General features: G+C 51.3%; 2 protein-coding genes across 2 annotated transcripts in view; one reads left to right on the forward strand and one right to left on the reverse strand.

Moving 5' to 3' along the window:
- The window catches only part of LOC108317090 (guanylyl cyclase-activating protein 1), an 8119-nt gene extending 1246 nt beyond the window's left edge, over positions 1-6873 (forward strand). The window contains exons 2-4 of the mRNA XM_017547272.2: positions 5112-5261; positions 5626-5719; positions 6055-6873. Of these exons, the coding sequence (XP_017402761.1) occupies positions 5112-5261; positions 5626-5719; positions 6055-6218 (408 nt within the window). The 3' untranslated portion in view covers positions 6219-6873. The remainder of the gene's footprint in view (positions 1-5111; positions 5262-5625; positions 5720-6054) is intronic.
- Positions 6874-9978: 3105 nt separating this feature from the next.
- GUCA1B (guanylate cyclase activator 1B) overlaps positions 9979-16228 on the reverse strand; it is a 15920-nt gene continuing 9670 nt past the window's right edge. The window contains exons 2-3 of the mRNA XM_037745298.1: positions 12044-12161; positions 9979-11324 (exon numbers count right to left, since the gene is read on the reverse strand). Coding sequence (XP_037601226.1) covers positions 11197-11324; positions 12044-12161 — 246 coding nt within the window. The 3' untranslated portion in view covers positions 9979-11196. The remainder of the gene's footprint in view (positions 11325-12043; positions 12162-16228) is intronic.

Consider the following 16228-nt stretch of genomic DNA (forward strand, 5'->3'; position numbering starts at 1 on the left):
TTTTTTTTGAGACAGAGGTTTGCTTTTGTTGCCCAGGCTGGAGTGCAATGGCACGATCTCAGCTCACTGCAACCCCCGCCTCCCGGGCTTAAGCGATTCTCATCTCTCATCCTCCCCTCATGCCTCAGCTTCCCATGCCCGGCAAATTTTGTTTGTATTTTTAGCAGAGACGGGGTTTCACCATGTTGGCCAGGCTGGTCTCAAACTCCTGAGCTCAGGTGATCCACCTGCCTCACCTCCCAAAGTGCCGGGATTACAGGTGCGAGCCCCCACACCCCGCTTCTTGCTTTCACTTTCTAGGGCAAGACAGAAAGGCCCACACATCAGTGTATTCAGAGGCTGAATCCAATGGCTGCCCCTGGCTCTGCCACAGGTATATCTTGGTTTACTCCAGAACCAGTGTGAACACCTCCAAGGTGGTCACTGAGCACCTGCAATGTGCTGGTCCTATAGGTGGTGTTCTCACAAAGACTCTTTGAAGCTCCCAAGGGTGTGGGTGGAGAGGTAGAGAGCAGGGAGCAAGATGCCGATTCTCCAGCCTCGCTGTCTGGCATGGGCAGGCCACTCATAACGTTCTGTGGACATGAGGGCTGAGGACAGGCAGGGTTGCCTGGTACTGGAGAATCTGGAATACTCCCAACTTCAAAACACCCAGTGACCTCACATCACCTTTTCTCAAGTGAGCCTGAAGGTCCACACAGTGGTCAAATTGTGTGTCTACCCAGTAGCCACCTGGATGCATTGGATAAGGACTTTCTGATTGATAAGCTAAAGGGGTCACTGAAAGGTGAGTTTGGGACCGTGGGCTTGGGTCCCTAGCTTTCATCAGCTGGGTGACCTTGAGCCCCATCATCTCCCCTCTCAGTCTTGGGATATTCATGATGCTGTGGATGTCAGGAGCATTAGTTGTTTGTTGGTTTTCATAGTAAATCTTCCATTCATGACCGGGCACGGCGGCTCACGTCTGTAATCTCAGCACTTTGGGAGGCCGAGGTGGGTGGATCACCTGAGATCAACAGTTTGAGACCAGCCTGGCCAACATGGTGAAACCCCATCTCTACTAAAATACAAAAATTAGCCAGGTGTGATGGCGCGTGCCTGTAATCCCAACTACTTGGGAGGCTGAGGCAGGAGAACTGCCTGAACCCAGGAGGCAGAGGTTGCCGTGAACCAAGATCACGACACTGCACTCCAGCTGGGTGACAAGAGCAAAACTCTGTCTCAAAAAAAAAAAAAAATCTCCCATTCCTTTGTAACAATTCAGTCAAGACATAATGGTAGAAGTACCCAAATCTGCAAACGTGGCCCCCCCACCCTGTGGCCCCTCACTTGAAAGGTGTCTCCTCCGCAGACCCAGGAGAGGCTCCTCCCCTTGCTGCCTAGAAGGTCCAGAAACCATCATGGTTGAAGCTTCCTGGGAAAGCTGGGGCTCAGAGGCTATTTAAAACTCACTAATATTTGAGGATAAGGGACCAAAGTAGCTTATAAGCTTTGAGTCCCAACCTCAAGTGTGATATGAGGGAGCCCGAGGGCTTTCCCGAAGCGGGAGCAGATGAGCAGAGTCCAGAGTCTGTGGTAGGGAGACTGGGAGGGACGGGGTCATCAGGCTTGACGCCCAAAATGCTCCCGAAGAAGGAATAACTGCTAAGCAGGAGGGGAAGGACAAACGGATGGCTGAGCCCCACACCTTACCCCCTAACACCGACACAGCTCATCTTCTCGCCTGCTATGAACACGCTTTGGATAAAAGGCATGCCTGCAGAAGCACCCCGAGAATCACACATATGATGTCGGCGGTGGCGGGGGTGGGGGACCCCTGCGGCACATGGACCCTGTATCTGCTTAACCGTGTCTTTTTTTGTTGTTTTTTTGAAACATAGTCTTGCTCTGTCACCAAGCCTAGAGTGCAGTGGCGTGATCTTGGCGATTTTGGCTCATTGCAACCTCCACCTCCTGCGTTCAAAGCGATTTTCCTGCTTCACTCAGCCTCCCTAGTGGCTGGAATGACACGGGCCCACCACCACACCTGGCTAATTTTTGTATTTTTAGTAGAGTCAGGGTTTCAGCATGTTGACCAGGCTGGTCTCAAACCCCTGACCTCAGGTGATCCGCCCACCTAGGCCTCCCAAAGTACTAGGATTACTGACGTGAGCCACCTCGCCTGGCCAACCATGTCTTAATGTGTGTCACATGCAAGCACCACCTGTTCTGTCCCAAACCTGAGCCTTCTCTTTCCACTGAAAGTAAATCAACCCCTTGTTTCCAGGCAGTCTGGCCTTCTCCCTTATGTCACACACACCCTACCTTAGGGCTTTTGTGCTGCCTGGGACCCTCTGCTCCCAGAATTCTGCTCGCTCACACCTTCCTCTGCTGCAAGTCTCTGCTCAGAAGTCTCCTTCTCACTATCCCCTGCCCTGATCTGGTTTAAACTGTGTTTAAAACCAGGACTGCATTTCCTAGCCCTACCTTTCCCCCCAAGCACCTGGTATCTTCCAATACCAGATTTAATTAACATAACTTCAGTACATTTATTGCCTGTTTCCTCCTGCTGGAATGTGAGCTCCATGTAGGCAGGTGTATTTGTCTCGTTCACTGTCGAATTCCTAGTTCCTAGGACAGTGCCTGGGTTGTGGCAGGTGGTTAATAATATTGATTGTATGAGCGAACGAATATATGAGAAATCAGGAGTTTAATGGCTAGTTATTTTATTCTATTTTATTTTATTTTATTTCTTTTTTTTTCTCTTTTTTTTTTTTTTTTGGAGACGGAGTTTCGCTCTTGTTACCCAGGCTGGAGTGCAATGGCGCGATCTCGGCTCACCGCAACCTCCGCCTCCTGGGTTCAAGCAATTCTCCTGCCTCAGCCTCCTGTGTAGCTGGGACTACAGGCACGCGCCACCATGGCCAGCTAATTTTTTGTAGTTTTAGTAGAGACGGGGTTTCACCATGTTGAACAGGATGGTCTCGATCTCTTGACCTCGTGATCCACCCGCCTCGGCCTCCCAAAGTGCTGGGATTACAGGCTTGAGCCACCGTGCCCGGCTAGTTATTTTATAATACACATTAATTTAACTCAGCAAATATTAAAATGAAGAGTGACTTTGTAACACCCAACCTGCCTCATCTGCAGCCGTGGTACACAATCACACTTTGCACAACACTGTCACGATCCATTGTCACCAGCATGGAGCAGTTTAACAGACTGGCTAGGAGACAGAACACAGGACTGGGAAGTTCTGATACAGAGAATAGTTAAATAAAACAGGGATAGGCAAACCACAGCACACAGACCTTTTTTTTTTTTTTTTTTTTTTTTTTTGAGATGGAGTCTTGCTCTGTTGCCCAGGCTGGAGTGCAATGGAGCAATCTTGGCTCATGCAACCTCTGCCTCCTGGATTCATGCAATTCTCCTGCCTCAGCCTCCCGAGTAGTTGGGACTACAGTTGCATGCCACCACACTGGCTAATTTTTTTTCTCTCCCCTCTCACCTGTTCCCCACACCTGGCTAATTTTTGTATTTTTTTTGTTGAGACAGGGATTTCACTGTGTTAGCCAGGATGGTCTCAATTTCCTGACCTTGTGATCCGCCTGCCTTGGCCTCCCAAGTGCTGGGATTACAGGCGTGAGCCACCAAGCCCAGTCACACAGGCCTATTTTTGTAAATAAAGTTTTATTAGAACTCACCACATCTATTTATTTACATAGACAATTGTCTGTGGCTGCTTTCACGTAAAATGAAAGAGCCTGTCTGGCTGTGAAGCTGAATATTTTCTTTCTGGCTCTTTACAGAAAAAGTTTGCCAGCCCCTGAGCTAAAAAGTGGCTGTATCCTCAGGTATTGCACCAGATATGCAGGTCTGGGTAGTACAGAGTCTGAGACCGGTGGGGACAGGCATTTGCTTTGCTTACTTCAGATGTTTTTCTGGGCTTGGGTTTGTCTGACAATCAATCACACAGGTGCACACAAATCAATGTAAATCTTCATCTGCATTTGAGTACTGGTATAGGATGATTTAGGAGACCCAGTTTTGTAAGTGAGGCTTTGTCATTCACTAACTGTGTGGCCCAATCTCTTTCAACTTCGGCTTTCTCATTCAAACTAGAGACAAAAATATTCATCGCCTGGGGATGGCCGTGAGATTAAATGAGTAAAGTGAATAAAGCACTCAGCCCAGGAAGTCCATGGAGAGCACTAAAAAACGTTAATACTGCTGTATATTTTCCTTGAACAGAATGCACACCGCAATCTTGAAAAGTGCACATGTCATTCAATCTTATAGCTGGGGAAAAGGAGACTCAAGGTCATGTGACTTATTCAAGGTGATTTAGGTCTTTTTGGCACAAAAATTTATACCTTTTCCATTGTCCCTTTTTAAACTTTTTTTTTTTCTGCAAAAGCAATCTAGCTCATTGTAGAAATTTCCAGCATTACAGAAAGAAAAGCTGAAGAGCTAAAGTACCCTCACCCGGCGTCCCCTCCCCCAGAGGAAAGAAACCTCTTCAGCAGTCTTCTTGCCTATTCAAGCAGTGCTGTGTGGGGCCTCGCCCGGCTCCTGGGAGGTGGGCTGGGACTGAATGAGCCCACTGTGGGGCTCAGAATGGTTAAGGCCTTCCAGAGCCCTAAGCCCCTCAGGCAGCGGGGTGAGAAATCCCCAAAAGCCCACCTAAACCACGCTCCCATGCCTGAGGGTGCAGTTCTTCCTCCTCCCACCAGCGCACACGTCTCCCATTCTCCCTAACCGGAAAGGCTCATGCTTGACAATCACAGGGAGGCAGGCAGCGCCCCCTAAAACCCATATACCTCTGAATAGACAGGGCCAGCCATTCACACCCCAGTGGAGGCTGCCTTTTGGATTTGATTGGCAGCCTATGGGTAGGCAGGGTGGGCTATACAGGGCGTCTAGAAAGACAGATAGGTCACGGCGGAGACACGGCTGGCCTCCCTGGCCGCATCCCCGCGGGTCCAGGTCTTCCCTCAGCATCTCTTCGGACTTGCCGAGATAGGCGGAGCCTTGGGTTGTAATGGGCGGGGCCTGAGGCTGGAGTGGGCGGGGCCTGAGGCTGGAGTGGGCGGGGCCCTGGTGGGCTCACAGCGGCCGCGCCCCTCGCCCAGGACGGCTACATTGATTTCATGGAGTACGTGGCGGCGCTCAGCCTGGTCCTCAAGGGGAAGGTAGAACAGAAGCTCCGCTGGTACTTCAAGCTCTACGACGTAGACGGCAACGGCTGCATTGACCGCGACGAGCTGCTCACCATCATCCAGGTGCAGAGGGGCCCGGCCAGGGCTGGGGGAAGCGGCCTGCGGTGGGAGCAGGAGCTGAGAGCCCAGGGTTGGAATTGCCATCTCAGGATTGAGGCAGGATGTGGCAGTGGGGATCCCAGTGGCAGCTGTGGCCCTCACCAGCTGCGTGACCCAGGCCACCTTCCTTCGCTTCCTGGGCTTCAGTTTCCTCAATACCCAAAGACAATAGAGGTTTGAGTCTTGAGTCCCAGCTCTGCCTAGGCCCCCGGGTACCCTACACTCTACTCCCCACTGCTGTTGGGAGCCAGACAAGCTCTGACCGTCCCCACTCCCACCCCGAGATAGGATTATGATGGCCCCTCTCACTTCTGCCCCTTCTTCCCAGGCCATTCGCGCCATTAACCCCTGCAGCGATACCACCATGACTGCAGAGGAGTTCACCGATACAGTGTTCTCCAAGATTGACGTCAACGGGGATGGTGAGGGGGCCGAGGAGGGGCTCCCCAGGGCAGGAGTCACCATGGATGTGGGGTCACCAGGGGTTGGAGGTCACTAGGGGAGAGGAGCAGGAGGGGAGGAGAAGGCCCAAAAGCCCCGTGCTGGTCACCTCGCATGCCTCTGCCCCAGCCACAGAGTTGGCTTTTAGGGGCCCCTGGACCAGAGTCTGGGCTTTGGGTGCCTCTGCCTGCTGCACCCGCAGGTCACTTCCCCCCGAGTGGGCTCTGTCCCTGCCCCTGGCAAGAACCCAGTTCTGTGCTCTGGATTGTAGACAGGAACACCTTCCTCCCCCTGATTCCCTTTCTCTCTACCCCAGGGGAGCTCTCCCTGGAGGAGTTCATAGAGGGCGTCCAGAAGGACCAGATGCTCCTGGACACACTGACTCGAAGCCTGGACCTCACCCGCATAGTGCGCAGGCTCCAGAATGGTGAACAAGATGAGGAAGAGGCTGACAACGAGGCTGCTAAGGCAGCCGGCTGAGCCCACTGCCCAACTGCTTCTGCACTAGCGGGTGGGGTGGTGTGGAGGTGCCTGGTGGTGGTGTTCTCGTCTTAACCCTAGATAAAATCTACTGAACTCAGAGGCTTAGCTCGCCTCTTTGGGGTCCATGGTGGCAGCAGAGGGGCAGGAATGGGGGTCCAGAGCCAGGAACAGTGAAGAATGGCTCCTGGCCCCTCTGAGTGACAGCTGGCTGTGGCACTCCCTGCTGGGAGGCAGTGTTCAGCATCCCTCTGATGTCAGGTGACCCCCTAGCCCTTCCGGCTCCTCTTCCAGCTTTTCCCAGATTTCCCCACTGAGCTTCTCCAGTCCATGCTCTTCCGGACGTGAACTCTGAACCACAGCTGAGCTTTCCCAGGCCTCTTATGGAATCCTGCAGATCCAGTGGCTGCAGCCTCAGTCCCAGTGCTGCAATCACACATCCATTCTGCCCCGGGGGACCCTGGAGCCTACTTGTGTGCTTTGCATTTTATTGATTCATGCCTCCTTTCAACAAGTATTTATTGAGCACCTGTTAAGTACTAATATTAGATATTAGACACACAAAGAAGACAGTTCTCATCCTCATGGAACTCAAAGGCTAATGGTGAGACACACAGATAAACATCATTATAATAAAATATGCTAAGAGACATTATGAACAGATTTCTGAAGGATACCCATAGGCATCCGACTCAGAGACAGCATCACAGAGGTGACCTTTGACTTTGAACATGAAAGCGTGCTCGTGAGCTGAATGTGAAGAAGAAGGTAATGTGTGTGGGGTGGCTGGAGATGCATTCTCTGTGATGTATGTGTCACATGTGGGGGGCTGTGTGATGTGGACAGGAGCATTCTTAGGTGCAAATTTGGGGTATCCTTTGGGATTTAAATTTTACCAAATTTAAAACAGTAAGAGTCACCATATCTGTTTTTAGGGAGTACCTCCTAGGGCCCCAGGAAGGGAGAACAAATATAGCTCCCTTAAGAGATTTATAATCCTATCAACAAGATAAGGATGGGATGTTTTGTCAGGTGTGGTGGTAAATGCCTATAATTCCGAATACTCCGGAGGCTGAGGTGGGAAGATTGCTTGAGCCCAGGAGTTCAAGACAAGCCGAGGTAATATATCAAGACCCCTCTTCAAAAAGAAAAAAGGAGGCTGAGCTCGGTGGCTCACACCTATAATCCCAGCACTTTGGGAGGCCAAGGTGGGCAGATCACCTGAGATCAGGAGTTCTAGACCAGCCTGGCCAACATGGTGAAACCTGGTCTCTACTAAAAAAACAAAAATTAGCTGGGCATGGTGGCTCACGCCTGTAATCCTAGCACTTTGGGAGGCCGAGGCAGGTGGATTGCCTGAGGTAAGGAGTTCCAGACCAACCTTGGCAATACGGTAAAACCCCATCTCTACTAAAATACAAAAATTAGTTGGGTATGGCCGTGTGGCCTGTAATACCAGCTACTTGGGAGGCTGAGAGAGGAGAATCACTTAAGCCTGGGAGGTGGAGGTTTCAGTTAGCCAGGATCGCGCCATTGTACTCCAGCCTGGGCAACAGAATGAGACTGTCTCAAAAACAACAACAAAAACAAACAAACAAAAAACCCAAAAATTAGCTGGGGGTGGTGGCATGCTCCTGTAATCCCAGCAACTTGGGAGGCTGAGGCAGGAGAATTGCTTGAACCCGGGAGGCAGAGGTTGCGGAGAGCTGAGATCACACCACTGCACTCCAGCCTGGGAAACAGAATGAGATTCTGTATCAAAAAAAAATAATAAATAAACAAACAAAAAGAAAAAAGGGTGGAATATTTAGATGACAGTGTAGGTCTGAATCCGAATGACTGTGTATGTGCATGCATTCACTCTGGCAAGGTTTGGTGTTGGCCAAAAAGTGAAAGAGGGTGGGTGGTCCTGCAGAAAATACTCATTTCTCCAGAAGAAATCCATTATGTTTTCAGAAGCGCCTGCTGCACAAGTCCCTCATACTTCCCCTCCTTGGTGACATGTGGCGTTACATGGTTCCCCACGGATGAGCGACTCATTGCTCATTGCACATAATCTATCCCTGGTCTAACCTAAACCCTTCTTGCTGCAGTGACACCTGATACCAGTTGGGAAGTGGGGCAGTCTGTTTCAGGCAGGCCCCATCGCATCTTTGCACAGCTCAACTTTAAGAATACCCAACTCAGAGTCTACCTGTCCATGGCAGGTTTTTTCGGCTCTGTCCCTGAATTACGGCTACCTGATTACTACAGGAACCTGGGGAGACACACAGGCTGGAGCAGTTGTGACCATTTTCTCAAAGATGCTCTTTCTTCTGGGTTTTGCGTCTTCACTTCAGCTGGGTGTTGGGGAGGTGTGGGGAGAAAATGAAAATTCAGGAATGGAAGCTGGCAGTGGAGGCTCATGCCTATAATCCCAGCACTTAGGGATGGATGCTGAGGCTGGCCGATCGCTTGAGCTCAGAAATTCGTGACCAGCCTGGCCAACATGGTGACACCCTGTTTCTACAAAAAATAGAAAAATTAGCCGGGCCTGGCAGTGTGCACCTGTGGTCCCAGCTACTCAGGAGGCTGAGGTGGGAGGATCGCTTGAGCCTGGGAGGCAGAAGTTGCAGTGAGCCGCGATTGCATCACTGCACTCCAGCCTGGGTGACAGAGCCAGATCTTGTCTCCAAAAAATAAATAAGTAAATACATTCAGGAGTGAAAGGGAGAAAATGAGGGGAAAAAGAAGTAAAACACCAAGTCGGAGAGTGCCCCACCGAGGGGATGAGAAAGTGCATTTTGCTCATGTCCTGTCCATCAATTGGACCTCCCCAGACAGGGGACTGAGCAACGGACATGGAAGGCAGGTAAAGGTTGGTGCCGTGCGCAGCCAGGAAGAAAAAGGGAATTGACATTTCTGCTCCTTTGGCTGGTCTGTTGGGAAATCCTGAAGGTCACAGTTGGGAAGGTGTGAACATGTAATTAGAACATCCCTCAATGTCATTCACATACCTTCTTCATGATTTGCAGCATATCTGTGTCCCACCTGGATCATATATGTATATATATATTTTTAAATAATTTATTTATTTATTTTTTATGAGACAGAGTTTCACTCTTGTTGCCCAGGCTGGAGTGCAATGGTGTAATCTCAGCCACTGCAACCTCCACCTCCCAGGTTCAAGCGATTCTCCTGCATCAGCATCCGGTGTAACTGGGATTATAGCATGTGCCACCATGCCCAGATAATTTTGTATTTGTAGTAGGGGTTTCTCCATGTTTGTCAGATTGGTCTTGAATCCTGACCTCAAGTGATCCATCCACCTTGGCCTCCCAAAGTTCTGGGATTACAGGCGTGAGCCACAGCCCCTGGCTTTATTAAATTTTTTTTTTTTTTGAGACAGAATTTCACTCTTGTTACCCAGACTGGAGTGCAATGGCGTGATCTCAGCTCACTGCAACCTCTGGCTCCCGGGTTCAAGCGATTCTCCTGCCTCAGCCTCCCGAATAGCTGGGATTACAGGCGCCCGTCACTACACCTGGCTAATTTTTTTTTTTTTTTAGTATATTTAGTAGAGATGGGGTTTCACCATGTTGGTCAGGCTAGTCTCGAACTCCTGACCTCAGATGATCCACCTGCCTCGGTCTCCCAAAGTGCTGGGATTACAGGCATGAGCCGCCACATCTGGACCATATTTTTCTAATCAATTATTTTTTACTTAACATTGATGTCTAAAGGAAGTTTTATATGAATATCATATGAAATAGCACACCTATAAAGTCGCAGGTTCAGTAGGTTAGTTTTATTTTTTATACATCAACATAGAAACCTATCTATTCAAGGTAAAGCAAATGTTTTTCCAGGTCCCATTTTAAACTGTCTTACAGGAGTAACAGTGACCCAGGGGACTGGTTTTCAGTTTGCTTTTTTCAGAGGTGCCTCCAGTTCCAGAGGCTACTCAGCCCCGCTTTCAGCCAGAGAGACTCCCTTTTAATCTAGTTTCTATACTGGGTTACACGTAAAAGTTTGTATAACAAAAAACAATTCCACATCTAAAAACATAATAATCCAAAAACTGCTCGCCTAGTCCGACCTGCTCACTGTGCAGCTGAGATATAACCAGGGTCAGGGAGGAGAAGTGGCTGTCTTGGATCACACAGCAGTTAGAAGCAAAGCCCAGCCTAGAACCCCAGTCGGCAGGCCCCCAGTTCTTGCCAGAGACAGAGAGACGTTTTCTCCATCTTTTAAAGAGAAACATTCAGCTTATGGCTGGGAATTGTGGAAGGTCCATCCTGGGGGATGTGGATGGAGAGGGAGGATTTTTGGGGGAACGGTGGGTTGGCAGCAGGGGGTCCCAGAGCAGCACCCAGACAGAGCTGAAACAGCCCCTTTAAGCACAGCCGACTCTTCCAAAGGCAGGAAGACCACGGCCTGCAGCATGTTTGCTACCATTTTTCCTGCTGACACCAATGGTGAGGCTGCCTTGGGGAGGAGCAGGCCAGGGTCCTCCCTGTGAACGCTCCTCAGCTTCCTGGGGGTTATAGAATTATTGCTGCCCCCGATCCCCAACTCTCCTGCCTTTTCTTCAGTCTCAACGCCTTCGTGGCCCTGCCTCCTACTGGTCTTTGTGTTCTCATTGCTGATTTGGTCTGTGGGACCCTCACCCCTCGGTTGGCTCCTGCTTCCAACTGAGAACACCTGGAGACTGCAGGAGCCCCACAACCACCCAGCCAAGGCATAGTCCTCCCGGGAGCAGCTAAAGGGGAAAAGTAACCGGCTTTCCTTCACCATCCCAAGAATCTGCTGGAATGGACTATGTCCTGTTGGTCACTTCAGACCCAGCAGCCCTTTCCCAACCCCACTCAGTCCTGAACAGGGGGTGCCAGGAAGTCTACACCAGGGGAAGAATGGATATAAGCAGGCTGAGCCAGGGACCTTCCCACAACCCGGGAAACCAGGGTGAGCCTGGAGTCATGGAGGGGCCCCAGACCCCTCAGAACATGGCACTTTTCCGTCTCTGCTGAGCGAGCCAGCTGCTGGGATTCATGTCCATCTGCAGCATCTTCATCACCCACTTGTCCCGACGGGCACCTTCAACAAACTCGTTCAGAGACAGCTGGCCTGAGCAAGGGGGAGGAGAGGCGGTCATGCGGAAGAAGGGGAGACCTGGGTCTGGGGGTAGGAGGAGAGAACGCGCTCCTGGGAGTGCCTACACCTCTTATGCCAACTATCCTGCAGTCTCAGGCCCCAAACTTTCGGCTTGTCAGGTGTCTGAATCTCCAGGAGTCTCCTGCCACCTTTAAGCGGCGTTCTTTGCAGATGAATTGAAGTTTTATTTTTGCCCACGGTACCTTGGAAATGCTGGGTGGAGCTGAGCCATGTGGAGGGCTCATGTATGTATTCCAAGCCAGCTCTCCCCCCACACAGCCTTGTGGCTCGACACTGGGTCACAGGGAGGAGAGCCCGAGCAACCTGAATGAAAGCCTACACACAGTGCCTGCTCTTAAACACATTATCCCATTCATTCCTCTCAACCGCTATTATTAGCCCCATTTTCCAGATAAGGAAATTGAGACCAGGGTGAGAAGCTCAATGTATTGCTCTCTGCCTGACTCCAAAGTTCCTCTTCTTTCTATTTTGCGTGCCTGGTCTGCACCAGCAACTCCTATAGAACTTTTAGTTTTTCCTACAAACACGTGTTCATGTCATCTTCTCCCCAGCCTTCTCACAGATGAGGACCCCAGGGTTGGGAGGTAGAGGGCCTTGTTCAAGGACATGCGGCCAGAAAGTGGCAGTGACGCAGTGGGCAGCCATCCCCCCACCATCTCTGCCCCTCTTACCGTCTCCATTCTCATCCACTAGGAGGAAGATCCTGTCCACGACCTCCTCAGGCGTGAGCAGCTGGCCTTGCTCAGTTTGTAGCTCTCGCCGGCAGGCTTTCTTCAGCTGGTAAATTCCCTGCCAAAGAAAACCCAGCTGTATTGATGGGAGACCCTGCAGCCTCCACCCTTACCCCAGTGACCCACATGCCTCAGCACCACCTCCCCAGTGCTGGCTTCCCAGGCTGTGTGTCTTAGGATCACATAATCCAGATCCGGATCAAAACTGACCTGTCCTAAGACTGTGTTTCTCAGAATCCCACTGGCCTAATTCCAGCTGAGTTCCTGGCCTCACACCCCACCTGACCCCAACAACATTTGCATTTCCACAGTGAGCCGCAAAGCCCAAATCCAAAACCTCTAATGAGGGAGGTTTAGGTCACCATGACAGTCTAAATCACGTTCTACACAGAAGAAATAGAGATGCAGAGAAGAAAATTCAGTTTATCTATATATGTGTGTGTCTGTATATGTGTAAAGCAGAATGATGGGGATACACATGTTCCCTCCCCATGGACCAGAGGGAAAAATCCAGGTCTCTCCTTTGCCTTGTTTCCTCTCCTGGTGACAATATGTTTGTGAAAGCACCATGTAGACTGTGGCTCATGCCTGTAATCCCAGCACTTTGGGAGCCCGAGGAGGGCGGATTATTTGAGATCAGGAGTTCAAGACCAGTCTGGCCAACATGGTGAAACCCTGTCTCTACTAAAAATACAAAAATTAGCCAGGAGTGGTGGTGGGCACCTGTCATCCCAGCTACTCAGGGGGCTGAGGCAGGATAATCGCTTGAACCCAGGAGGCAGAGGTTACAGTGAGCTGAGATAGAGCCACCCACTCCAGCCTGAGCAACAGAGGGAGGCTCTGTCTCAAAATAAATAAATAAATAATAAAAAAAGAAAGCACCATGTAAATGCAGAAGAGATGGACACATATGATGGTTCTCCTCAGCTCCCAGGCTGGCGCTCCCTGAGGACAGAGGCTGTGTCTTTTTTTTTTTTTTTTTAAAGAAGAAACGTGCCTGTAATCCCAGCACTTTGGGAGGCCGAGGCAGGCAGATCACAAGGTCAAAAGATCAAGACTATCCTGGCCCCCCAACATGGTGAAACCCCGTCTCTACTAAAAATACAAGAAAATTAGCTGGGCGCGGTGGCGTGCGCCTGTAGTCCCAGCTACCCAGGAGGCCGAGGCAGGAGAATTGCTTGAACCCGGGAGGTGGAAGTTGCAGTGAGCCGAGATCACCACTGCACTCCAGCCTGGTGCCTTGTGACAGAGCAACACTCTGTCTCAAAAAAAAAAAAAAAAAAAAAAAAAAATAAACTTTTACCAATCAAAAAAAAAAAAAAAAAAAAAAAGAACTAACGTGCTGACCATCAAGTAGGCTCCAGCCACCAGGTTTATTTTCATGCGGTAAATAAAGCTCCTTATTGTTCTCACTGTTATACATGAGATACAGAGAACCAGAAATCTGCTTGGTGAATTATCAACTGTTTTGCATACCTAAATATCAATGAGATAATAAGCGAGACTTGTAAAGCACTGAAACCAGGGCTAACAGCAACACAATCCACTATCAAAGGATTTCAATGCCAGAACTCTGAAACATTCTCTGTTGGTGCTGGGACAGTCTGGCTGACAATTGATGTCCACTTTAGCACCGAGGGCTGGACACTTGTGATTTCTGTTTGCCTTCCCTGGCATGGAGCCCAGATCTGTTTCATGAGCAGAGTAACTACCGAGGGGTCTTCTCTGATGGAAAGCTGGTTTTAAGTCAGAAATCTGGAGAGATGTCCTGACGGGCAGCAGCCCCCATGGGCCTAGGCTTTTGCAGGGCAAAGTGTCACTGTCTGGTGTGCCAGTGCCCATGCTGCATTGAGTGGGCTTGGCTGCTGTGGTCGCTTGTCCTTTAGTGGACAAGCAGACTGTGTGCAGGTATCTCGAGGAGTTTGTTGCTGGGAGTGTATGGGAAAGGGGAGGAAAAAAGGGCATCACATTTGTGCAATCACTGGAGGATGAAGTGGGTCACTCAGAGTGAATGATGGTTGGGACTAGAGCTGCCTGTCTTCAGCCAGTGCCTGTCCCGCATAAGGGCTGGACTTTGACAGCCTGGCAGCGAGGGTGTTTATAAAATGCTTGGCCTGCACAGGGCCAGGGAGAAGATGACACCAAGGAGGCCACAGCGTCGTAGGAGAGGGCCAGCCTCTGCCAGTAAGAAGAGTTGCAAGGGCTGTGCCTACTTCTGCCCAGACAGCAAGACCGCCAGCTCCTGGATGGACATATCCTTGTGGACATAAGGGTCGTACTGAGCAGGGGTCAGCCTGCCGCTCTTCAGGGCCTCTTTGATGGAGAACTTCTCGCCAGACTTCCTGTCGTGTATCAGGGAGGACTCCCCTTTGAGACCATTCACTGAGATCTCCCAGTCACACTCCTGGCTTTTGAGTTTCACTAGCATGTTCCGGGGGATGAGGCCGGCGCGGTGGGCGTCCTCCGGGGACAGCTCACGGCCCGTGTCGCGGTGGATGACCACGATGGCGCCGCAGGTGGTTCTCCCGCTGCTCCCGCTTGACAGCCACGGAGCCCAGGTGCTTCTGCAGCTTGTCGATCTCGAGGTCTTTGTCCTTGGAGAGCCTCTGGAGGTTGTCCAGTTCCCTCTCCAGGGACCGCAGTCTGGAGTCGTGACTGGTCCCAGAGTCCGCCTCGGTCATGTTCCGCGGGTCTCGTGTTTCCGTCGCTGAGATGGGAATTTCAGTTTCCGATTGCAGCCTTCGGGTGTCCAGCTGCAGGTTTTGCCGCTCCAGCTGTAATTTGTGGTTCTCTTTCTTTAGAAAGTCTAGTTCCTGGGACGACTTGGAGTTATGGAATTCCAGCTCCGAAAGCCGGGCTTCCAGCGGCTCCCCTCGGCGTCCGGCTAGCGCTTGCGGCGGCTCTCCCGCTCCAGGCTGCTCTGGAGCCTCCGGAGCTCTTGCTCAGTGTCGCCCCTCCCCACCTCGATGCTCTCGGAAAATACCACCTTCTTCTTGACCTCCGCCTTTCCCACGGCGGCCGGCTTCCTCCGCAGGGTGTCGAGCTCACCCTCCAGGAGCTGCCGCCGGAGCTATTCTTCCTCCAGCTGGAGTCGGAGCAGGACATGCTCGCGGGCCTGCTGCGGGGCCTGCTGCAGCACCGCCTTCTGCTTGCGGGTCACCTTCTCACGGGCCTCAGCTTCCTCCTGCTCCAGCACGGCCAGCCGCTGCTGCAGCCGCTGCACCTCGCGCTCGGCCTCCCTGCGGGGCTGCAGCTCGAGCTCTGTGCGCCGGCTCTGCAGCCGTCACAGCTCCGCACGCGGCTTGTCATCTGCCGCAGCTCCACGCGAAGGAGCTCACCTCTGCCCTCAGGCCGGGCTCCTCCTGTACCTACTTCCTGCTGCAGCACTCTTTCCTTCACCCGCGCGAGCGCCTCCTCCATCCTGGCGATCTGCTTGCTCTTCCTGGGAAGCCCTCTCCCTCTCCAGGTCCACTTACCTCTTCTGTTCCTCTGAGATCCTTGCCCTCAGAGACTCCAACTCCTCCTCGGTTTGAGGGTCTTCCTGGAATTGGAGGATCTCCTGGACCACCTCTTTGGTCTGGGCCTGGGGTTTGGTGTCTTTCAGGGCCTGGATTTCCTGCTTCCGCTGGTAGATCTCTAAATCACACCTTTCCGTCAGTCTGGTCTTGACCACGACGATCCCCTCCCCGAGCCGCTGAAGCTCCTTCTCCATCTCGGGGTCAGTCTTGTACTTAATGACTTCCTTGGTCACCTCTACGGCCTCACTGCCCAGCCTCCTGCCCAGCACAAAGTAGGCCTTATCGACGTGTCTGGGGAGACTGAGGGGTTAAATCCAGCCCCAGCACTTCCTAGGTAGACTAAGTGGGCCGACTGCAGAATCTCTATGAAACAACTTCTTGCTCTGTGAAAGGGCTAACGATGCCTGCCTCAGAGTGCAGGTCTGGCTAACACAGGGAACACGCTGGAGTCTGGAATGTACTAGGCACTTCTTTTCTTTCTTGATCGTTCTTGCTAATAGAGAGTGATTGTTAGTCTTTTAAAATGAATAACTGAGCTGATCTTCTTGACTTTTTCTCTCATGCATTTGTCTTCTATTTTATTGATTTTCGCTGTTTATTGTCTTCT

The sequence above is a fragment of the Cebus imitator genome, unplaced genomic scaffold (genome assembly GCF_001604975.1).
Source record: "Cebus imitator isolate Cc_AM_T3 unplaced genomic scaffold, Cebus_imitator-1.0 Scaffold197, whole genome shotgun sequence".
NCBI classification, from domain to species: Eukaryota; Metazoa; Chordata; class Mammalia; order Primates; family Cebidae; genus Cebus; species Cebus imitator.